Genomic DNA, 24,906 nt, shown 5'->3' with positions numbered 1-24,906 from the left:
CATCTTTAGCGGAACATGAAGTAGCTGACGTTGCTAATAACACGGACGTGTTTTGGTGTAACACACAACATCCGCTTTGGCTCCAGGTTGCCATGTGTATTTCAAGCTGTATCTCGTGCATTCCTATAAGTCGTCTTTGTTGTGTTTATGTAAGTAAAACCTCTTCTCGAAGTGCTCAAACAGATGTTTTCGACTGCTGGTTAAACTGGCGCGAGCGAAACGGTCACGCGCTTGCTCTCCCTTTACCTGTTAGCATTAGCTTAGTTTAGCTAGCATGTCAACAAACTTAAAAGTAGTACTATAACTGCCCACGGCAACTTTTTAACATGCTGGGCGTTAAATTCAAACCAACTGTGCTACACTTCCACACAGAGCTCAGGTTATGTTGACGGTTTGGTTCAGTGTATCATTACTTTAACATGTTAAAAAGATTTCTCAGAGCTGTCTGTTGTCCACCTTGCGACCACTGCACTCGGGGGTTGCCTAATATTTCTGCGCAGTCTCTGACCTTTGTTCATTTGCTAATTTGTGTGATAATCTGCCGTATTTTCAGGCTGGAGAGGTTAAACTTCCCTGAAAATCTACTAGCGTCTGAATCATGAGCGGTTCCAAACCCGACATCCTGTGGTCCCCCCACCACCCGGACCGCTACGTCATCTGCGACTCCGAACTGGGACTGTACCGGATCGGACCTGTGGGCAGCACAGAAGCCAAGGCTGGCACCCTACCACTCTCCGAGGAAACTGCTGCTACATTACTGGCCATCAACTCGGACACCCCTTATATGAAATGTGTGGCCTGGTACCCCAAGCACGAGCCGGAGTGTTTACTTGCCGTTGGCCAAGCCAACGGCAGAGTTGTGCTTACCAGCTTGGGCCAGAGCCACAACTCTGCATGCAAAGAGCTGGTGGGGAAAGAGTTTGTGCCCAAACACGCCCGCCAGTGCAACACTTTAGCTTGGAATCCCGTGGACAGCAACTTGTTGGCTGCTGGGTTAGACAAGCACAGGGCAGATTTCTCTGTCCTCATATGGGACATCAGCAGTAAGTTGTCCCCAGAGACCAGTGTAGCAGCTGAGAAGATTCGCCTTTCATCTGTCGATTTGGACTCTAGCACAGTGGTGACCAAGCCATTGTATGAGTTAGGCCAGAATGATGCTTGCCTCTCGCTTTGCTGGCTGCTCCGTGACCCAAAGCTGTTGCTGGCAGGCATGCACAGGAACCTGGCAATATTTGACCTGAGAAACACAAGTCAGAAAACGTTTGTAAACACAAAAGCCATCCAAGGTGTGACAGTTGACCCGCACTTCCATGACCGCGTGGCCTCTTTCTTTGAGGGGCAGGTGGCCATTTGGGATCTGAGGAAATTTGAAAAGCCTGTACTCACACTGACGGAGCAGCCCAAGCCACTCACAAAGGTAGGATGGTGTTTGTTAGAAAACGAACTAAAGGCCACAGTAATAAGGATGCACTAATATACTAGCTTTGTGTATTGGCCATGTAAATGTTCAGCCTTCTGCATTTATTAACATCGCAAAGTTTGCAAGTTCAGTTTCAGTGAAATAAAGGTCAGCATGACAAGTGGCTGGTTTAAAAACAAGTGATAGCATATGACATATGGCTTCTTATCTGGCTGTGACTCCTGTGTCAAAAATGATGTGACATGATCATATTTTACAACCCGGAATTTGAAAATACTTAAGGAACTAAAATCATGACAATGAGTGGGTTTAAAGTTGATTCAATTGCAGTTAAAAAAAAACCCACACAGTTTGTTTATTTTTATCTCTGAAATTTTCATGTGGTTATCTCATTTTCTCATGAAGTTATGAGGGTCAAAGATGCTGGAAATTTTTTTGTTTGTAACTTGGCAAAATATTTTCTTACTATTAAGGTACTATTCTGTGTGGCTGCATTACATATACTAAAATTGTTGTACCAGTTAGCTGATTCTGGCAGGGTCAAGTGGGAGGCACAGATTGATTTTTCAGGGAATAACCTCTGGTCATTCCATGCCTCTCCTGCAGTTGCTCAATGTCCCACATTCTGAGAACCACTGGTTCTATGAGAAAATAAGATGTCAGCTTGTTTGTAACCTGTCAATTTTAGATTGCCTCAATCAGGCGTGTCTAACTCCAGGCCTCAAGCCCCAGTGTCCTTCAGGTTTTAGATATCACCCTGGGTCAAGACACCTGAATCAAATGATTAGTTCATAACCAGGCCTCTGGAGAGCTTCAAGACATGTTGAGGTGGTAATTTAGCCATTTGAATCAGTTGTGTTGGATCAAGGACACATCTAAAACCTACAGGACACTGGCCATCGAGGCTTGGATTGGACACCCCTGGCCTAAATGTTCAAAGACAGAGTGATGAAATGCTCAAATAATTTTAAACTTTTTTTTTTTTTTATCACCAAGTCCTGTTTCATTTAAATGAAAAAAGAGGGAATAAATGATATCAAAAACAAGATTAAGATGCATTAAAAAGGTTTATATAAGCTCAGTCAGGGCATGCTTATTCAGTAGAAGTCTTCTTATTATAGCTGATAAAATTCTGCATTTTGTTCTCAGGTGGCATGGTGTCCAACCCGTACTGGCCTACTGGCCACGCTGACACGTGACAGCAACATTATCCGCCTGTACGACATGCAGCACACTCCCACGCCCATAGGTGATGAGACGGAGCCCACCATCATTGAGCGCAGTGTGCAGCCCTGTGAAAGTCAGATTGGCAGCTTTGCTTGGCACCAGTCCTCCCAGAACCGCATGGTGGTGGTGTCAGCAACCAACCGTGTCATGACTGACTTCACGGTGTTTGAACGTATCTCACTAGCATGGAGCTCCACAACTTCTCTCATGTGGGCGTGTGGCAGACACTTGTACGAGTGTGTTGAGGATTCAGCTGAGGGAGTGGAGAGTTTGATCGAGAAAGACATTGCTACTAAAATGAGGGAAAGGGCTCAGTCCAGGTACGGGCATGATACCGTCCAGGTGTGGAGGAACCATTTGCTGGCGGGTGGGAAGGATCCCCAACTTAAGTCTTTATGGCATGATCTGTTCTATATCCTTTCAGGTGATGAAATGATGGAAATATCTGCATGATGGCTTATTGATAATCTGTTTAATGGCAGAGACAAACAGTCAGCCACCTGTTGAAACTGTATGCAGGGCAGGTTATTTTTATTACTTTACAAAGCAGCAGTGAAGTGCTTCATTGCTCCGATGATGGTTCTCCTCATCTGAAGGTTTCTCCTCTAAAGACTATATAGAGTAGAGATTTGTATTATTATTATTATTATTACATCAAAATGTAACCTTTTAATTTAGTTGAGTAAAGAATTCAACCTTTAAAAAGGTTATCATATGAAGCCTATAATGGGCATAATAACACCTTTCGAGAGCTTTCAATCTTCTTATCGAACATTTGGCAAGTAAAGTCAAAAAGGATTGTAAAATTACTTCCAAATTGAGTTATTAATGTTGATTCACTGATTAATTAGGTTTTGAATCATTTTTGGTTGCATTTAACCTCTTAAGACCCGAACTCTGCCACGGCATGCATTTTTAATTTCTCTTTGATATTTGGGCTGATTGGGACCTGATGAATGTAAAAACAAAGAATTACCAGATTTTCATTTATTTTTTTTACCTAATTTTTGTTTCTAAGAAAAATGAGTTCCACATATGAGGATATTCCTTTAAAGTTTTGATAGAACAGTAGCAGTATAATGTCCTTGTAAGTGGATATCAGGCCCTTGTAGAGCAAAATTGAGCATTTTGGTCTAAATAACCCAAAATGTGATGTCCACATATGTGGACGCCAGGTCCTAGGAGGTTAAATACATTGAATGCTTCTGAACATCCCCAGATGTTGACAGATTAAAATGTGGGGCAGCGCCCCCTGGTGGGACATAATGTTACTCTAGGCAAGGCTTGAATAACTAGGAAAAAAATGAATGAATGAAAACGATTTATAACCATAGTAAAAGTATTAACACATTATTTATTTTTGTCCTTGTTCAAAGGACAAAAATAATTAATGATTAATGTTGTAGATGCCTTGTTATGTGCCTGTATTATGTTGCATTGACTGCACACTGTTACTGTTTCCTATGCAAGTATCACATATGAAACAGTGTGCGGAGGATATGGAGCTAAAACTTCAGGGGAACGTACAGTCTGTGGTTTATTCTGGGATTAAGAACATTGTCAAGACAACCTCAGGTAAAACAAATAACCAACTGATTGTCTGTGCCACAGGACACTTCACAGTAACTGTGTTTATTTGAAATTTCATACACTGAAAAACTGACTTCCTGTGTTTGTGGTCCCAAAGGGACAACCGAAAGCCGCAGGTGTTGGAGTGGCTCGGACCGGCAGACAGATGTGCCGCGGTACCACAGCGAGGAGCGCTGCCTTGCCTTGCGGCTCTGTGGCTGGATCAGCAGGGGGACTGACACAGATGTGGAGAACTTCCTGCGATCACTGGAACAGGAACACGAGTGGGAGCGGGCGGCTGCTGTCGCTCTGTTCAACCTGGACATCCGGCGGGCAATCCAGATCCTCAACAAGGGAGCCATGGCAGAGAAAGGTGAGCTTTTAGGGATGAGAGGAAGGCGAGAGAAAGTAATTTAATAAGGGGAGATACTTTAGACAGACTACATAACTGTACATGCATCAAGTATATGTAATTGTAATTGTTTGGCCTTTAAAATGTAAGAAAACAATGATAAAATTCTAATCACAGCTTTTCTATTAATTCCATGTTGGCTTGTTTAATTTGAACAAGCAGTTATTGATGAAAATTGTGTTCAACATCAAGCAAACTCTTGAAAAATGAAAGGAAGTCTTTGAAAAAAGGGGAATTTCATTAATGTAACAGCAGGAAACACGTTTTTTTACACAAGTTTAATGAAAATGGAGAGAGAAGGCTGCTGTTTACACACGCCTTAACTGAGGAAAAAAATTACACCAATGTAGGTCAAACGCTTTTCTGTTGTATGCACTAATGAGTGCTTCCTGAGTAAGACTGACAGGGTGATTCATTAGATAAGATGTGTCAACAGAGCCATCTCAGGACTTTCAACGTTGCAGCTCTAACTTACAATGTATTGATTCCAATGTACAACCTTAAACCAACATTTTGTTATACCAGAGTAGTTCAGTTAGGTATTTTCCGAGCCTCACCCGGTCATATATCTAGAGGTAATAATATGTAATAAAAACTGTGTTGTATAGAGACTTCTGTTAGGGTTTATGATAGGTCTTACGTTGGGAGGCAAAGTCATTAAAAGTTCTTTTCTTTAGCAAGAAATTGCAGTTTAAATTTGAACTAAAGCCCACGGTATAACAAAAGGGATATGGAGCTGGTTTTGGATAGGTTAACCTTAAAAAAAAGAAAAAGAAAAGTAGGACACTTTTTCCCCCCTCCAAGCAATAAAACATCACCTTGAACAGCTGCCATAACCTTTTTCACACATGCACTGCAGCCGTGAGCACTTTTACATATTACCTCATGTATGACAACTAAAATGCCCACTGCAGTAAGAGCAGAGTTTAAATGGACCTAACCTGCCAGCTTCCCAATGTTTTGTCCATTTGTGTCCAATGAGTGGGTGTCAAGTGTTCTGCTTTCTGCAAGCTCTACCCCTAAACTGAGCCGAACATTTCCAGTAGTGAGGATGTGTCCGAAGCAGATTACTTCCTGCTGGGTGCTACATGTGCGAAAGGACAACTGTGGAAAATATTCTGACATGTTTTTTCCAACATTAATCTGGCTTCATTTGTGAAAATAGCTTCATCCTCTTTTTCAGATGTGCTGCTCTTACAGTGAAGACTACAGACTGTAAATAAATCTGCTTCTTTCACTTCATATTACTCACAGGTGACCTGAACCTGAATGTGGTTGCCATGGCTCTGTCAGGCTACACTGACGAAAAGTCGTCCCTGTGGAGAGAGATGTGCAGCTCTCTGAGGCTGCAGCTGAAGAACCCCTACCTCTGCATCATGTTTGCCTTTCTCACCAGTGAGCCTGGAGCCTACGATGGCGTGCTGGTATTGGATCTCTTTAATATCACGAACATTTGAACGCTAGAAAAAAAAACGGATTTTTTTCTAAGCACACTTTTCTCAACAGTGGCCCTTTTGTTCCCACTTCATAAAAGCAGTCAGGCATTCTTAACGCAGTGATGAATACTCGGGTAATACTCCAGTGGTGTTTAGTGGGAAAATCCTCAGGTGCACAGGAAAAGATATGTTTTACGTTTCCGTCATAAAACACCTCTATGAAAAAGGAGTCTGTGCCCAGAACACAGTGTTGGTTTCTGCTTTTTTCCTCCTGCAGCTGCTCAGATTCTGGCCTCTGGCTCCTCTCACTGTTATTTATGTCTGTAGACCTTTTCCTGGCAGAAAGTGATAAGAGGATTTATGCAGTCACTTTGACTTTGTTTCTTGCCATCTTTGCTTTGAGAATTGATTATTTGTCACAGATGATTTGTTTCTCGCAGCACTGTGGGTCAGAACAGGGTCACAAACACAGTTTTCTGTGCCAGGTTCAGTAGGAAGACTTTGACTCTTTAATGTAAAAAGTATCCACTATACTGAAGCTTCACCCCCTCCAAATAGTGACAGAGAGACAGATATTAAAAGGGAAGATATGATTCTTTGTTTGTGTTTCAGTATGAGAGCAGCGTGGCTGTGAGAGACCGAGTGGCCTTTGCCTGTATGTTTCTCAACGATGCACAGGTAACTGCAGAGTGAAGCTTTCAGCAGCAGATATAGTCTGAATATATCGCTGTTTGCTAACTTTGAATCTCTGCTGCAGCTGCCACGATACATCGACAGACTAACCCTTGAGATGAAGGAGGCGGGCAACCTGGAGGGCATTCTGCTCACCGGACTAACTAAAGATGGCGTGGATCTTATGGAGAGCTATGTGGACCGAACTGGTGACGTCCAGACTGCCAGCTTCTGCATGCTGAAGGTACTGAGACAAATTACACAGAACTGCTTATTTTTACACTCATTCACACAAACCTGCTTAGAATGGAGAGGGCACATGAGATTTGAGAATGAGCCTCTATTGTATGAGTTTCCTTGTCAAGATGAACAGTAGCTCTGTCAGCCAGACAAATAATACACACACACAGATACACAAAGCAAAATAAACCAGTGCACACAAGTACGTCAGACTGAGCAAATAGCTTTTGGCACAGATTTGCGCTCTGATTGTTGTACGGAAATTTATTCTCACAATTTATTCTCTTTCTTTTGCATTTTGCATATTTTAATTTTCAACTATTTTGTGTCAAAAAATTCAGTTCCACCTTTTTGGACTGCAGTTGGCGATGTTAGTTCTTATTCTGTTCTGCTGTCAAGTTAGCTTTATGTCGGTGTATGTCAACCAGCTCTCCACCTGCTGGCCTGGTCAGAGTGGCCCACCAGCTGGAAGGAGGATATTTCAGAGCAAGATGGTTGGCAGTGACTGAACTTTCAAAATACGAGCATGTTTAGTAAATTAATGATAGATGGTGTTAATTTCTTGCATCATACTTGGATGGTTTGCTCTCACAGAGTTTGTTGTTTGAGAAACACTAATATGAATGCAAAAAACATCCAGAATTGGATGTTTTTTGCATAAGTACTACATGTGGTTTAGTTATGGAAGCTGAGTAGCACAAAGGAGGCAGTGGTGAATGCCCTGAAATATAACCACACATCAGATAGTCTGATATGATCGGACTTTTGCATTCTCGAGTACAACCCTGTCCCTGCAGTGCATATGTGAAAGCTGCCACTGTGTCTAAAAACTATGCTGCCCTCATTCTAATTTTCTCATTCTGGCTGTTGTGAACTACTCCCATAATTAAACAAACACTAGAGTGCATCAAATAAAGAGAAAGGAGCTGTCTGTCTGACCATACCCTTTGAAAGATCAGTGCACATGCTAAAACTTGCCTCTTTGTTTGTGAAAGTTCACAGCTAACACCTACTGTAACAATACAAGTAACAGCCTCGGTGGAGCTGCTTGCTGCTGTGCACTTGTTTCTGGTACAGTAACACTAGAGACATCAAAGTGGCTGAACAGGTCTGTAACCTTTCATGCTGTAAAACAGCTCTCTGGGTTTTCTTCATTTTATTTTCTTGTTCTAACCTGCTTGTGAAAAGACAAAAGCTGCCTACAGCTACAGAAATGTCGTACCTCACATACATATTTAACTAGTAGAGATGAGAAGAAAGGGCATGGCTGCCTTCCCAAGCAGAACCCCCGCTGAAGTTGAAATGTCTTACAAGCCTAAATAATCTCTCTCTACAGGGTTCTCCGGGCGAAGTGCTGAAAGACCCTCGAGTCCAGTGTTGGATTGAAAACTACCGCAACCTGCTGGACGCTTGGAGATTCTGGCACAAACGAGCTGAGTTTGATATCCACAGAGGCAAGCTGGACCCCAGCTCCAAACCACTAGCCCAGGTGATTTTAGCGCTGAAATCGATGTAGTGTAACTTCACCCACATCTCAGATTCCAACCGCTCAATGCATAGGTTTGAAATATGCTAAAAACTGCAAGAACCAGAGAGGGAGTGCCATCTCCAACTGTGCATTGAGATGTGAAGGGAAAGAATGTGGTATAGTGGTTCATCACAAAATCAAGTTATTGACTGATTCCGTGGTGACATTATATTATCTGAAAGTGATAACAGTTTAACATAGACTGTATATGAATGATGGAAGTAGCCACATTGACCTCGTGGTTTTGGACTTGTGTATTTTGAAGTCTTGAAATTCGTGCTAACAGACTAGTAAAACACCCACTTTACAGTTGTTGTTAAGGTAAAACTATCTGTAAAAACCAGGCTTTCCTGGCTTTTTTGTACATTTTAAGATAGAACTAGTACTTGATTTTAGAGCAACCACAGCCATTACAGGAACAGTCGATTCTGTCACTTCTGCATTTTGCTGTTTGGACTTTACAGACTTCAACCATGGAGGGACAGGACAAGTTGTACATCCCCCAATTGGAGGATGGTTACAGTCTTTTTTTGGCACTATAGTGTCATCCCAAAGAATCGACTCAGTCGCTTTGCTTTGTTTCAGGAAGATTTAAAAGATGAAGTGGGTTAAAGCTATTGTCAACCCATGAAATGCCAGTTTTTATAAATTTGATATTAGTACCAGCATTGACATATTTCATCACCATACAGTTGTTGTTGTTGTTTAGTTAAAAAAACGTTAGAGGTGAAATTTGATACGTTTTTATTCTCTCAGTAAAACAGTGTTAAAGTGTCCTGTCATAAAATCACGTGACGTGATCCAGCACCTGCACGCTCAAAGCAGTCTGTCTTGTTTCTGTGTTTGTTCTTGTTTCTTACTGTATTACGTACAACTACCCTTATATGAAAGTAGGACGTTTGTGCTGTTTATTACACTACAAGTAGAGTTTGTACCAAGCTCATAACACCCACAGCTCTCCTCTCAGTTTCTTGTCATAAAACCTGCTGGTATAGTCAGTATAGTCTGTGCTGTTTCTCCTTTTGTATTGGAGAAATCTGTTCCTGATACTATGCATACTCCACATTGGTTGATTTTTTTTTTTAAGTAATTAATGTTTTTTTCAATAGATTCTGGTATTAAAGGGTTTTTAACATGTGATTACATCTAAGCTAAATCTTGGCAGTGCTTCATTGCATTGCTGAAATTCCAATAATCACTCTTACACCTGTTGGAATTATTGCTGTATTATCAAGTACTTATCTCACTCTTCCTTAAAAATAAAATCCAGACAGCTGGTCTGCATGCGGCTGTTGGTTTTACCTTCATGTTCACCGGGTCTTATCAGCCGACCTTTGTGTTTGTTCTTTGGCAGGTGTTTGTGAGCTGCAACTTCTGTGGGAAGTCCATCTCCTACAGCTGCTCCACAATACCTCACCAAGGCCGCGGCTTCAGCCAATATGGTGTCAGCGGCTCACCCACCAAGTCAAAAGTCACAAGTTGCCCTGGCTGCAGGAAACCGCTGCCACGCTGTGCCCTCTGCCTCATGAACATGGGCACACCTGTTTCCAATTGCCAAGGTAAACTGGACTATGTGGACAGATGCTCAGCTGATATTTCCAGTAACAGGCACACATCTTGCAGCAGCTTAAGTGGCTGTAACACTTAACTGAGCATTTACCTGAGTTAATGTGTGGACTTTGATCTGCATTTAAGCACAGGTAGCACCTGGACATTTAGTGTCAAGCCTTTTCTCCTTATTGCTCATAATAGGATAACATTATAACTTTACTGATATTTTATTTCTTTTTTGTTTTTTTGCAGGAACTGGTAAATCAGATGAAAAAGTGGACCTGACAAGGGAGAACAAACTGGCTCAGTTTAATAACTGGTTTACCTGGTGTCACAACTGTCGACATGGTGGCCATGCTGGCCACATGCTCAGCTGGTTCAGGTAGGAGGGATGCATGTGCTCAGAAACTCTTCAGACGCATCTGCTGCTGAAGTTCATGTTTTTATTTCTTTAACATAAACAATAAATAACCTCAGAACAGTCTCTCTTAAAGTTTGCTAAAAAGTTTTGCATTGTGTCATATGAAGTACTTTTACAAAATCAATCATAGCCAAAAAAAGAGGTAGAAAAATTAAATGAATGCTGAAAGATATGCAGCACTTAAACAAGTTGGGTCAATTTATTTATGTAACAGATTTACAAAACAGGCATTGACCAAAGTGGTGCACAGCATGTGATTTAAAAAAAAAAAAGAAAGAAAAGAAAAAAGGAAGTCATCCTAAAAACAACTTAGAAAATGGTATTACAGATTACAAAGGGGCAGACAAAGATTCAACAAAAGACACAGTTAATAACTTAGACGTAGACCGACATTAGAATAAATTTGGCTTCAGTCGAGAGTTAAATGCAGTTATTGAGGCAGATGATCTGAAGGGGATGGCTGTTCCAGAAAGTCAGTCTGATGCCTGAACCTACTAACTTCTGAGCTAAGCAGTTCACTTTTTAACAGCTCTAATAGATACTCAGTGTGAGCAAAATAATTTAAAAATAAATCTCGCATTACACTGGAAACCAAATTTTATTTTAGTCTTTGTTCCCTTTGCATAGCCTTTCGGCTGTGTGGTGTAAAAGATTGCTGGAATTTACTGAAGGCAGAAGTTGCTCAGACACTATGAATAGGTAGAATGCTGTGTGGTTAAAATTTGGCTTTAACAAGAAAGGGAACAATGGCAGATTTCACCATGAAGAGGAAGAAGCAAAAAAAACCCCAAACGAAGCAACGAAAACAAGGCTAACATACAGAAGCACAAACAACAGTTCTGTTAGTTTTTCATTGTTTTTAACTGTGTTTTTGTATTTGAGTGAAACAAAGTCTGTGCATATTGTGATTTCTGTCTTCTCTGCCAGGGGAGCTAACCTGGAGGACGAACAACAGCGCAAATACGAACAAGAGCAGCTTACATTACCACAATTTTTTGAGCCTGCTCCCTCGTGCATTAGTTTTTTAAAAATTATTATTTAGTTGTCGCCTTGTTTTTTTTTTTGTTGTTTTTTTTTTCATTGTTGTTGTTGTTTTGTTTTGTTTTGTTTTTTGTCAGAAGAAAATGGTCATTGACGAAGACTAGGACAGAAGTTACTGGTCACTGAAATTAGCTCTGGCGTAGGATTGTTGCACTACCATGTTGGAACCTGTAGGCTGAGTGTCTGCAGTGCAGTGATTATTATGGAAAGCAAAGTTTTTGTTCTGAACTTAATTTTTTTTAACTGTTACTTAAGTGTAAGGGTAAATGTGTACCTCATACACCTAATATGTTCTTCTTCTGGTCCTTTGTGTATTTATGCCTCCTGCACCACAACCTGTTCTCATTTTCGTGCCTAATGCATGCTTCACAGCTTTTTCTAGTTTTCCTCAAAAAGTTGCCTGCTGTTATCTCCTACTACAAATGTAATACCAGTTTCAGTGTTTTCACTGCTTTATTTAAAATTAAATTTAAAAGTAAAATTACAGGAATTTGTTCCACATACTCCAAACCACAGTTTCATTATCAAAAATCCAGAAAGACAGACATGCTGTGCTCTTTTGTTTTCTCTGAGCTGAGAGAGCTGTGCAAACTCTACACTAGCTTTTGTACACTTACCTGCATGCTTTGTTTTAACCGACCTTCATATGTGTGTTACAGAGACCACACAGAGTGCCCAGTGTCAGCGTGTACGTGTAAATGCATGCAGCTGGACACTACAGGGAATCTTGTGCCTTCAGACAGCAGCTAAACAGGAGACGCCTGTCAGGAACTGAGGCCAAACACCAGCAGGTTCACCTCTGCAATCGGCAGCCAACAATGGGGCGACGGTGGCAGCGATGTCCTTTTCTAAACGGGCTGCTTGAATTGAATAGAATGAAATGATGTTAAGTTATATAGTCTAGTGAATGTAACATTGTAACTGAGCCCTGTATTAAGAAGGGAGGCAGTGTGTGTGACTGATCTGACTAATTGAATCAATGACCGAAAGGGAGCGAATGCACACTCGATGTTCTGCTAATGAAAATCAAACACAAGAGGCTCTGTTGCATTCAGCCTCTTCCAGTTTAGCCTGAATCAGGAATCTTGTGATTTATAGTGATCTCTTACAAAAAAAAAGTTTTCCACTCACACATCAGAATGTAAAGATGTAATCACAGGTGCCAATATGTCTGAGCTACATTTGTTGGCTCTTGTTTTAATACGCTGTACTGTATAACGTCTGTGTTACAAAGGATATTCACATACCTCATCAAAGCATTGTTCGGGGTAAAGGACAGTACCCCGGGTGACGGTGGGGAGTTTAGCACACAATAACAGTCTTCTTGCTCTCTTCATGTTCCTCTTTGCCACTCTGCATCTGGCATTGTGGAGGGCAGGGGCAGTGCGGGTGGGGTGGCTAGGGGAGGATGAGGAATTGGAGAAAGTAGGAGTGGTGATGGGTGAGGCGGAGAGTGTGGGGAGGGTGCGTCTTTATTCACCAGCCCACTCCAGGCCTGTGGTCTATGAAAGAAGCGCCCCAGAAAACAGCAGCTGCTCGGCACTCTGACAAGACCCTCCAGATTGTTCCCCTCATAAAGAACCTCAGCTGCCGGAACACTATTGACTCAAAGAGAGGGCGAGCGAACAGAGCCCGAGCCTTGCACACCCCCTCCTGCACCCTGTGCACACACACTTGCCCTCTCTTTCTTTCTCTCTCCCTCTGGTGTCCAAATTGCACCCAAAAACTATGCATACCACACATCAATCCAAGGATGGGCGCTGTCTGTGGTGGGGGGAGCGGCTGTGTGTAAACCACATTGTAAATGGGCTTTCTCTCTTTCTCTGCCACCCTCCCCGCACAGTCACTAACCCAAGGAGGCATTGTAAGTGAGAGGCGGTCTGCACTAGAGCTGGCTAAATCACTTAGTCATGGAGTGAGGAGGAGGAGGAGGTGGTGATGGTGATGGGAGGGGGGCACAGGAACTACTGTATGCTGCTTTCACCAGGATCTTTTTCTCGGTGTGGGAGGTTTATAAGTCTGCGTGCCCTTTTGTGAACTGTTTTGGAGTGGAGCTGACAAATTGGCAAGTCGTGTAGCGTCCCGAAAACAGATTGGCTGGAATTTCATCCTTTCACTGTTTCTTGTGTTTTCCCTTTGAAATAAATTCTGACTGATAAATTAGAGCACTGCTGAATGGGGGTGTTTTTCCATAACCTTATAAGGCTTATTTTTACATTATTATGTTTCATAAACGCATTTAGCGTGGGTTTTCTGTCACATGCTCACTCTTTCTGTTCATTGAGTCACTCATTATTCTCCCATGGGAACTCCCACAGAATCTGTGTATTCAGGAAGATGGTGAGAAAGAAAAAAAACAACAATAGATTTTGAGCATCCCGATTTTCTAAACAAGAGCTTGCACACAAATAATTCCACTCCAAGTTGGCTGCTTTTCTGGAACTTTCACTTTTATGTTTCTAAACATAACAAATGTAGTTTGGCCAGTTGTCGTGGAATAAAGATGTTTTGTCATCTGGAGCTGGCCTGAAGTTTGAGAGTGAGATTCTGCCATTGGAAAAGGAACAGATGACCAACCGTCTCACCACACACATTCATTTGCCAAATATCTTTAAGCATAAAAGGAATTTGACCTGAGTCAAGTCACATAAGCAAGCTCTCAAGTCACTTATGCACAGTATCATTAACAGAGACAAGGAAATCAGGAAAGTAGGTGAAACAAGGTCAAGGCCGCTCAGAGTTGATTCGTATAAATATATATGTTTTTTAAAATCAAATATAGATATAAACTTTCCAGTCCTCTGCAAAAGGGAAACCGCTTGATAAATGAGATTAAAAGGTATGGTGCTGCAGTGTTTAGCACTGTTTCCTCAAAGCAAGGTGGTTCTGGATTAGTGGGCGGTGCACTAAATGAGGCTGGGATAAACTGGTTGGGTGTGACAAACTAAATGATGTGAAGTAGCTCAATAAAGCAATACAATGTGACAAAATGTATCGAAATATCTTCTCAAATTGCCAGTTAAATAGAAAGTAGAACAAAAAAAAATCTCGATTGCAAAACAATCTAAATACAATAAAATAAGGAGCTAAGTGAGTCATATAGGGACAACAGCTAATAAATATAGACTTTGAGGTGGTCCAAATTTCCTGTGGAGCTGAAATTGATGACTAAGTTCTCACTGCCTGTAAAGAGGTGCAGAGGGTGCCTGCAGGAAAAGCCATTCACCACAGTGTGAAATTACATCTGAAGCTGACAAAATAATGAATAATGTCATGAAGTCATTTTACAAGTTTTTATTAGTTCAAAGTTTTAATATTTATTTTGGAGCTATATGCTCTTTATGTAATTAAAATAATAATAATAATAATAATGTACCGATAAAATATTTACAGATATAATTGGCTGAGAATATAGCCAAGACATTAATTTGGACCAATCAGCGTCGTTACTGTACACCCCCAGTGTCCAATCATACGCTCGGAATTGAGCGTTGTGTTCCGCCCACAGGCAGCAGCCAGTAGTCTGGTAGAAAGAACTGTCATTTAGAGTGAGTGGACAGGATGGGGAAGACGCAGAGAGAGCTGGAAAACACGAATTAAACGTAATGAGAAGTATTACAAAACAACTTTTAAAGTTGCCCATGTTGTGTTTGCAGCTTACGACGGCATTTGTTAGTATCTAACAGGTAAGTTTATCCCGTAATAATACGTCTTTGACCTACTTTTTTCTTCGAACGAATGAGCTGATTTTTTTAAAGGAAGCTAACGTTTTTGTTTTTTTGTTTTGTTTTTTGCTAACAAGCTAATGTTTATCTTACCCCCCTTCCCATTCTCCCCACCACCATCTCCTTCTGCAGAAAAACAGCAACTTTGGCAGTACGTGGTTTGTTTTTTTTTTCACTGCGATAAGAATTACAGTCACTTTGAGGATGTCAGCCCCCAGCAACTCGCTTCAGCAGCCGAGGGTTAGACGCAGCAATGCGGGCTCCCCCGGCTCCTTCAACAACAACAGCTGCCGTTTGCACCCCATCCGTGCCACTGTGCCCTACCAGCTCCTTCGTGCGGGTCAGAGCAGTCCCACGCGGCCACAGACCCTGTGCGGAGGTGCCACGAGCCACAGCCGGGGCTCCAGCCCCCCCTCCAGTCCGACACTCAGTTCAGGAAGTGCAAATGCTAAGCAAAGACTGTCCCCCGAAAATAAGGAGTCGTCTTGCCCCCCAGACTCTCCAGTTTCCAGAGGTAAAAACAAGATTTTCAGCAACTTTGTCTGTGCTGGGTCAACAAATGCTCACCACGTGCGTTTGATTCAGGATGACTTGTCTTGATAGCCTAACTTATGTTGTCACTGTGTGGTGTATAGTCATGCCATTAAATGTGCTAAAATGTGATCGCATATTATTTTTTGGGGGTGGGTAACAAGTAAGTCTGGAGTCAGGCTGGCACTTGCTTTGAAGGAGGTTTTATGCATTAAGCCTATCTTTAAGTGCAGTTATGCAGTCATAAAGAGGCTCGAGTGAAATACTGGCTCCTTTACTTTATTTGCTCTTTTGAAAGGAGAGAATTGGCAGAAAGACCTGATTTTAGTTATAACAGCGGCCACGTCACTCCCAGGAGAAGCCACGCGAGAGAAATAGTCAGGTGTTGCTTAGAATGACTCTCACTCCATACATAGATGCATGTACACTGAACATATGCTAAACCTCACCATGCTGCCTTGCACACGGATAGCAGAGCCTGGCCTTATGTTGTTTCATGTCATGCCCAGTTGATCTTTAGAAGAGATATGGAGATGCAGTGAAGGAGCATATGAGAGTTAAGGCAGCACCCAGTGCTTCACTGACTAAACCTTATTTAACTGGCTGCTTCTCCTGCCAAATATTGACCCTGTGGCCGGTTTTCTGTAGCAGTATGCTTTCACAGGCCAGCAGTGCACTTTTTCTTTTTTGCTGAAAGAATACTACTTTTTCTGTAGCCCCCGTGTTTTTGTAGAAAAAACACTCCTAACCACGCTCTGTCAAGCTAGTGTTTGAAACACTCTGTGATAAGAAAGGCCTGCTTTTCCTGTATATTGAGGCAAAACAGGCTCATTCTGCTTTGGTTAACCTAAGTGACTACTCCTGCCTCAGCAGCTGGGGCAGTGTTCCTTCCATTTGTCAAATTCTAATAGATCTTCCCTCTTACCTTTAACTAAATGGGTGCCCTCTTTTCTCAATGCAGCACGATAGTTATTATGGAGTAGTGTGTGGAATTTAATGTTTGTGACGTGTTTCACATTCCTCAGTTCTTTGAATGAGATGACCTCCAGCCTTGACTAGTGTAGCATGCAAGGCAGGAAACTAAGTCTCTTCAATAACAACTGAGTGGGCAGCTTTACCAAGCATGGTGAATTTCACCTGAGCTGGTGTTGATCCCCTGCTCTGTTGGCATGCCATGCATACCTCGGTCCTCTGAGAGAGTCAACCTCTAACCCAGACTAGTGTCCCATGTCAGTGGTGATGATGATAGAGGCTTGACCCTCGTTCACGGATGTGACCCCACAGTACAAACACGCCTGTGAGGCGTCAGATGACAAGTACTATGGGCTACATCAGCAAGTGGTCTCATGGTTCCCGGAAGTGAAAAATGTGGCATATAGATCAATTTAAAGGTGGAAAAACAACTGAAACAAATAACGGATAAGATTGCCAGAATAAGTTATTGATCAATAAAATAAAGATATGACACAAAGATGCCTGTCACTTTTATTTCACTTACAAAAGTAAGTAAAACACAGACATTTATGATTGTAAACTGTCAAGCAGACAGATTGAAATGAATGAAGTTAATTAGCCCATTATTCATAAGTCAAATCATTTTTTGTGTCAGGCAAAGTTTCTTCCGGGCATTGGCTGATTGTCAGGTACCATATGCAGCTTTTTTTCTTTTTACCCCAATTACTTGTGTACTTATTTTTTTAAAAATGTGTAAAATAAATTTTGGCTCTGATATAGCCGCCTCTCTGTAGTCTAATGTTCTGCCTAGAGAATGATCTGATGAGTTACACTTGAAGAGTAAAAAGGGCTATGAGCTCTGAGCACAGTAGCACATTCCTTGTGAAGCAGCTCTGGTGAGCTAGCAGAGTTGTGCATTAAGGTTGAAGTTGTGTGACCTACCTCATTAGTGACAAGTATGCAGAATTTCCCTGTTACGTTAGAAATGCTTCACCAATGCAGTATTTTACACTGACCATAGATATATCTGCATTCTTTTAACGACCTCCAGGGGGCAATAACTGTGGTTCCAAATAGACTTGCGCTTCTATAAATGTCTATGGAAAAACCTCTCTCCTTCCTGACCCCAGTAAATACTTTCCTGATGAGTTTATGGGCTCAGCCACCTGTTTCAGATCACAATGAATCAAGCATTAAGTTGTTGTTGTTTTTTTTTTTGTTTTTGTTTTTTTAAGCAAATTTTGTTTAAGTGTCAGAGGATTATCCAGGATGTCCTCACTGGATAATAACTTGTGTTGACGAGGCTTTGTGCGAGAAGTGTCACAGTCATATGCACCCCCTGACTATTTTCACCAGGATAACAAAGGTGAAAACACTCAACATGAACTAGAGAAATTCATGGATAAATGGGTCATGTCACAGATAACATCTAGCTGAACTTTCCCACATAAGCACTAAGAAGTTCAGCTTCATGATAAAATCCATTTGGACAAATTACAATTTTTGGTGACACAAATTGTATTGACGTCATGCAAAACAACTGTCAGTCTTGAGTACTCTTGTCTTTGTCCTACCTGGTTCACTGTAATTGTGGGTGGGTGGGGCCTCACCTCCAGGGCAAGTCTGGCACAGAGGCAGCATGACCAGAAATGACGCAAAATTAGTCTTGTTGCTGTTGTTTCTTCAGCGTCCATCTGTGTTCACGGATCCCCAAAGCAACAACAGACTCCCTCCCAGCAGATTGTTAGCTAGCATTACTGAAAAATACAGTTAAGTATGGGCCAAGGGTTAATAATTGTTGTTCGCATTATTGAGATCCCCCCCCCCCATTTAAAACAGCAAGATTGCAAGATTGTACACAATATTTACATGTAGTCTGCAGTGATCCCGAAAGTCTAGATTTTGTTCCCTGACGCTTATACAAGGCAGGGTCGGTGTGTTGAAGCTTTGGCAGTTTCTAGTCTGATTTCTTTTTCTAGAGCTGCACTTTATGTCCTTGACCTTAAGCCAGTTCTTAGCCCTGTTACATAAAATATCAATAGAAATTGATCTACAGTGTAAAAACATGGTGTCGGGCATGCACCAGTGAGTCCAGTTTGCCCTCTGAATGGGTTTGAACTCCAGTTTTTTGTTTTTGTTTGTTTTTATGATATAAAGTGCATCATTATTATTTTTGTGGTAATGCCAGCCTTACTATATAAAATGTATAGAAAGTGTTTCTAGGCCTAGAGATTTTTTTTTTTTTCTTGAAAAAAAAAAGTGTAAAATAGTGTCCATGTGAAGGTGATATTTATTTCCACTGATCAGCAAATTCTAATCACAGTAAACTCAATAAGACAGCCCAGTCATCTGTTTTTGAAAATGGAACTTTAATTAAAAAAGAAATATTTTAAGAGATTGGGTTAAGTTTGTCTTTCACTTTTGCTTATAGTTTCACATTTCAGAAAGTAATTCTTTAAAGACACCTGAAAACATGTTTGCAGGTGTTTTCCAGTACAGTGCATTTATTGGTCAGGAATACTTGGGGTAAATGTGGATGCCATGTGGCACTAAATTGAGTTTTCCACGTGGTTAATAAAGAGATGCTACTGCAGAACTGTCACGTTCTGACACAAGCTTACCTCTGACTGCAAAACTCGATTTACAAACACAAGATCTACTGTGCTGTTATTTTGTTGTTGTTGTTGTTGTTGTTGTTTTGTTAATATATCAAAATTTTTGCATGTATACAAAATCTTAACATGCTTTTTGGTAGTTTACTCAAACCTAAAATACGTTTTTTGTTTATCCAATGTCAAAGTGCAAAATGCATAGACTTCTGCTACGTTAAGTAACAGACTTTTTGCTTTGCAGACCAGTCAGGCGTTCACGTACAGTCATCCCCATGCAAAGGCCCCTTGTAAGCCAGGAAAAGCCCTCAATATGAGCAAAAATTGTTCACTTTATCTTTCGTTGCTGCAGCTCAGTGTGATTTGACTACAGCAATAGTCTGTGCAGTGTATAATTTCTCATACACTGTAGTACTTTGAACCCACTCATAGACATAATGCTTGCCATTTGGTGGAAAACTCCGTCCAAAGTGGCTTACAGTGCCACGGGTGTGGTGATGGACTTTGGTTCACATGATTTTAGATCTTAGCCTGATGATGGTGGACAGAGTTAAGAGTATTATATTTCACCTTATGACCTTTTAGGTTCACCAACATGACATCATCTTTTACCACACTGTCCCCACAATGAAAGTCAAAGTGCCAGCTGTGCTGAAATGGCCCTGCTTCATTGTCAGCTATTCAAACTGCAGAGTAGGACCAAATGTGAAAATGAATGTGGTCTGAATCGGTGGACTGTAGCACAACTGCACTGTTTCCTGTACTTTCATCTCTATGCATGTGACATTTTGAAGCACCTGGAAGTTTACCCTCAACTTTGATCTAAAGGTTGCTCATTCTTAAGTCCACACACATAAATGGGGGATTTGTTAGCACATACGTTAAGGTTTTAGTTTATTATATACACTGTATTTAAAATGCAGCAGCATGGAGATCTACGTTCCTCATTCACTGAGATACATTCAAACCTGTTCATACTAGCTTGTTGTGAAATATACCCACTGGACTCAGATGTGAATAATGTTTATATTATATTAATGTATCTGAATTTATTTTACTGTTTTTTGTGCTAACAAGCAATTTCTCAGCCTGCAAAGACACACACAGTTACAAACTCGGATGTCAATCACACTTAATTTTATCATCTATTCATTTACATTGTGTGAAATGGCAGTGCATGCTCAAATGCTAAATTTCAAAATTGTCAGACCCACCCCCTTTTTAAGGTAAGATATAGATATCGATACCTTGGCTTTTGTAATGATCAGATACTGGTGTTAAATTAATAACCTCTGGTTCCCCTCTCTTCCTCACAGTGAGAAACATTCTTTTATGTAGGATAACATAAGGTTAATCTAAAATATTGTGTTAAATATTTTCTAGCTTTGTAAAGTACAATGTGATGCATATATTTAACAATATAAATTTACGTTATTTAGTAAAACTGAAAAAAATCTGTATTTGCAGAAGTTTCATTTAAATAAGCATCTACTGCATACTGCTGTCATATATAGTCATGCTAATTTCTTCTTTTTGTGCATAACTTCACACATAAGTACCAGATATGGACCAGACAGCAACACGTTCTATTATCATAAATGTAACTAGGCTTCTCCAAAAATAATACACTGGGCCAATGCCCTTTTAGCCAAACTATCATGCTAGTGTGGCGAGATTAATAAAAAAACAACCCCCCCTCCCCCCCAGAACAGAAGAACAAAGAAAGAAAAAACATCCAAACTGCTGCCACTTTGCTTTTAATGTCCTCCATTATATATTAGTTTCCCTGCTAGCTGGACTGAAACGTTGTCACCTGATCCAGCGGGTTGTTTTGTTTTTGTTTTTTTGTTTTTTTTTTATTATTCAGGATTGCACCGCCATCCGATCAATGTGTCTTAAATGTCACGTCACTTTGAGAATTTCTAGCACACAATTATACAATTTTTGCTTCCACAGTTCAATCAGAACATGAAATCATCACAGCCGTGATGTTTTTGGAACAGGACGTTGAATTAGGACTGGGTGATATGGGGGGGAAAAAATTTTATCGCAAATTTTTTTTTCCCCGTCAGTGGATATATAAAGATATAAAATCAAATCACTTTAAAAAAAAATAAATAAATAAATAATAAATTTTTTTCTCCTAAGTGAAAATGTGTGAAGCTGAACATGATAAATGTACTGTAGATCTCCATGCTGCTGCATTTTAAATACAGTGTATATAATAAACTAAAACCTTAACTCTGACCATTCAAAACCTTCAAGTGTTAAAGAATACAAACAAATGATATTTACTGTATCTCAAATTTTAACTGAAGAAAAGTTTTTTGTCATAATTATCTTTTCGTTTTATTGCCCACCCCCATGCTGAACTGTACATACAGAAGAGCATTACTTTGTTTACACACAGCAATGAATACATTAGCCCACCATTAGCTTAGTTCTCATTTTTAGTGTTTTAAAGACTTCTTTAATTCCATTTATCCTTTTATAACTGTTTCTACACATGTAGGGTTGTTGGAGATATATATTAGCTTAGGGCTGTGCAGTTAAGTGATTATTTTTATTTGCTTTTTCCCCTCTCATTATGGTTGAAACTAAATCTCTGGTATCTTGTGAATATTGACGATGTCATCTTGCCTTCCAGCACCCTACGCTTTACTTTTTGTTGCGCCCTGAAATCTCAGATTTACTCTCCACCAGGGTGCTTTATATTTATTTTTTGTTTATTTTTAACATAAAGCAGTTTGCTTTAATCAGGCAGGTAAATCAATTCTACTGTGCATTTAAAATAAATCTTCTGTCTGAAAGACATTTGTTAGCTAAATGTGTATTTTTACATAAAGGTGCTGCTATTGCAGCATATAGATACTTTATATTTGCCAAGTATTTGGGATTATTTTTGCCATAATTGAGCAACACTGCATTAACTAATTAACTGGTTGTATCTTATGTCTTAAAAACAAACAAAATAAAAATCCCCCTATGCTTATGTCCTTATGTCCAGTACAAGGTTATCCATTATCCTTGTTATCAACGTGCAAGTTGAGAATAAGATTTTAGCTGGTGCCTCAACGTGATTAAAAAAGGAAAAATCGGAGCGCATTTTGCTTTTCAAACTCAACTAAATACTTTGAATTAATTGATGTCAGTTTAAAAATTATGGTAAAGTCAGTGCATTTTCACTTTTGATACATGTTGGCACTTTCAGTAGATTTGCCATATTAACTTGGATTAAGCCTAAGTGTCCAATTACAAGGGTTTCTAAACTAGGATTAGGCTTAAACCATGTCTAAGAAACAGTCTCTCTTTTTAAGCCTGGAACCAATAGGAAAACTTAGTGATTTATTCTTAAAATGCACTTGCCTGAGAAGGTCTTGAGTTGTCTTTTGTTTTGTCTAAAACCCAAACGCATTCAATTTGCTATCATATGACCTAGAAAACCTGCCAATTGTCACGCACAAGGAGTAGAATTGTAGATCACGCTAAATTAACCAAATTTTCTCTTCAACCAGTCTCGCGCATCCCTGTGCAAACCTGGGGCGAACAGTTCTCCTATACTTTGCAAAAGAGAACTACATGTTTGTTATCACATTTGCCTTACAGCTAATAATTCACCATCCTGGAAATGCAAAGACTTCATCACAGCTTGCTGTCTGAACTGCGAAGGGAAGTTCAACCTGAAAATAATTCTTTAATTTGACATACACTTACTTTACCCATGAAAAAAATCAGCAGATAGACTTCTTTGATGTCTTGGCTTCTTTCATACTGTTTCTTTTTTCTCATCGGGAGATTATTCTAGTCTGGCAAGTGGGGAAATGATGGAAAATAACTACAATCCCAGTTTTGAGAGCACTGGCTTGGACTATATAAATATTGATAGAAATTTAGCCTGCTTCCTTTGTCTAGAATGCTTCAGGGAATTTTTACTGTAGCCCAGTAAGCTTACTTAGGCAATACCTTTGGGTGTGTAGGCCTGTGTATTCTGCGAACAAAGAGCAACAATGAATGGCTGTGTAGTTCTAGTAGGAGAGAGGTGCCTCATGGAGATAGTTTAGTCTGTGTGTCTGTTGGAAAGGCCCTTGCCCTAGCCTGCTCAGGCAAGGAATAAAGTAAACAAGCATATTTCCTGCTCATCGTTCTGTTCCTTTACTCTGCCTTTGATATGGGAATGAAAGAAGGAATGTACACTTGCTTTTTTTAGATATTACTACAAGTATAATTGAGGCTAATAAATGTAATGCAGTCTCTAAGCACATTCAAGCTTATACCTTTACATGATTGTTTTTGTTTTTAACTGCGTGGCACTGCAGGAATGCAGAGTGGATGCAGGCAGTATTGATGTGCATTGTGGTTGTTTATGAGTTCTTATGTGGGTGGCGTGTGCTTAACTGCTCCAGCTCATAGCAGGTTATTCTCATAATATCAGATACTGCTGCTCAGCCATTTACATTTGCCTCAGGTCGCAAGCCTTCTCTTTGCTCTGCTGTAACACATCATACTGTCCATACTTTCAAAACTAGAAGATATTGGTACACAAACTCATTTGGTTAGTTGAAGCCATGTTTTATTACATTTCTTGTTGTTGTTGTTTATAGTTTTGCTTTTTTTTTTTATAATCAAAGCAGTATGTTTTGATTATAACTGACGTCGATTTACATGCTCCTTTATTTCTAGATAAAAATGTAACTACTCGGTTTGGTTTGTCATTCAAAATATGGCTTCATGTTCCTGGTTGCATTTGTGCAGTAAGTGATTTGTTACACTAAAATGTTAGCATTTCAGTTGAAACTTATTAACACACTCAGCAAGGAAGAGTCAAAAGATACCTCAGGGTGTTTGGCAGTATTGCACATCATGACATGCACTGATGCCAGCGTGCATGCATGTGTGTCTAATTCTGTTTCTTTGTTCTTTCTAACTTTACAGCAGAAAGATCCAAATTACAGGTGAGGAATTCAAGTGCCATTCGACGGGCTTCTTCCTTGGACGCCATCACAGGGCCATACCTCACTGGCCAGTGGCCTCGGGACTCCCATGGACCCTACCCTTCCTGTATGAAAGACAAAGCCACACAGGTACACGGTGTTCAGAAAATCCTACCTTGGCTGTAGGCCTGCGGGGGTTGACTCAACCTAACTCTTTTCAACAGTAATCTTTAACCTTTACGCAATGCTGGCGTGCATTTAATCAACCTTTAAGCCTAGTGATTGGAGAGTTTCTGCCAAAATTAACTCTGGGTGTTGTAATTGAGGTCTCTCTGGACATTTTTCTTTTAAAAATGTATTACACGGTTTTCTCTGGAAACAAGGAGGTTCCCAAAGTAACTCCCTGAACTTTAGAAATCAATTCTGCAATAAATCATTATTTGATTTAGGAAATATTTGCATCATTTTCTAATGTTCTGTTGTATATGCTGTTACAGTTAGCTATTCAAATGAAACATGGGCAACTTTTCAAAAGATTTTGACATATGTACAAGTTACTCTTGTGAGTTTGAAGCTCAGGCTTTAGCTCTTTTTCTGTTGTTGGATGTCAAAGACAGCTTTGTATGTGGTCACTGCATT

General features: G+C 40.3%; 2 protein-coding genes across 3 annotated transcripts in view; both read left to right on the top strand.

The window, feature by feature from the left end:
* Positions 1-30: 30 nt before the first annotated feature.
* mios (missing oocyte, meiosis regulator, homolog (Drosophila)) lies at positions 31-13,682 on the top strand. The gene is made up of 12 exons (XM_005942842.3): positions 31-149; positions 554-1,417; positions 2,570-3,059; positions 4,124-4,222; positions 4,335-4,589; positions 5,883-6,052; positions 6,677-6,742; positions 6,822-6,980; positions 8,313-8,465; positions 9,859-10,063; positions 10,308-10,437; positions 12,177-13,682. The coding sequence occupies exons 2-12, from the start codon at positions 599-601 to the stop codon at positions 12,265-12,267; spliced, it is 2,637 nt and encodes an 878-aa protein (XP_005942904.1). The 5' UTR covers positions 31-149; positions 554-598; the 3' UTR covers positions 12,268-13,682.
* Positions 13,683-15,034: 1,352 nt separating this feature from the next.
* The window catches only part of LOC102306251 (glucocorticoid-induced transcript 1 protein), a 28,560-nt gene continuing 18,688 nt past the window's right edge, over positions 15,035-24,906 (top strand). For both annotated transcript variants that reach the window (XM_005942848.3, XM_005942847.3), the window contains exons 1-3: positions 15,035-15,203; positions 15,375-15,756; positions 24,269-24,417. In XM_005942848.3, coding sequence (XP_005942910.1) covers positions 15,447-15,756; positions 24,269-24,417 — 459 coding nt within the window. In that variant the 5' untranslated portion in view covers positions 15,035-15,203; positions 15,375-15,446. The remainder of the gene's footprint in view (positions 15,204-15,374; positions 15,757-24,268; positions 24,418-24,906) is intronic.

Source organism: Haplochromis burtoni, unplaced genomic scaffold (genome assembly GCF_018398535.1).
Source record: "Haplochromis burtoni strain Fernald_Lab_line unplaced genomic scaffold, NCSU_Asbu1 Contig_351, whole genome shotgun sequence".
In the NCBI taxonomy this organism is placed as follows: Eukaryota; Metazoa; Chordata; class Actinopteri; order Cichliformes; family Cichlidae; genus Haplochromis; species Haplochromis burtoni.
Note: the sequence above shows the minus strand (reverse complement) of the source record. Positions and strands in the feature narration are given on the sequence as shown.

Bases quoted from the DNA above. Each gene is read 5' to 3' on its own strand.
- mios (XM_005942842.3), top strand. From the start codon at position 599: ATGAGCGGTTCCAAACCCGACATCCTGTGGTCCCCCCACCACCCGGAC. The intron at 3,060-4,123 runs ATATCCTTTCAG...TGCAAGTATCAC, and splicing joins TTTATGGCATGATCTGTTCT to ATATGAAACAGTGTGCGGAG. The intron at 8,466-9,858 runs GTGATTTTAGCG...GTTCTTTGGCAG, and splicing joins GCTCCAAACCACTAGCCCAG to GTGTTTGTGAGCTGCAACTT.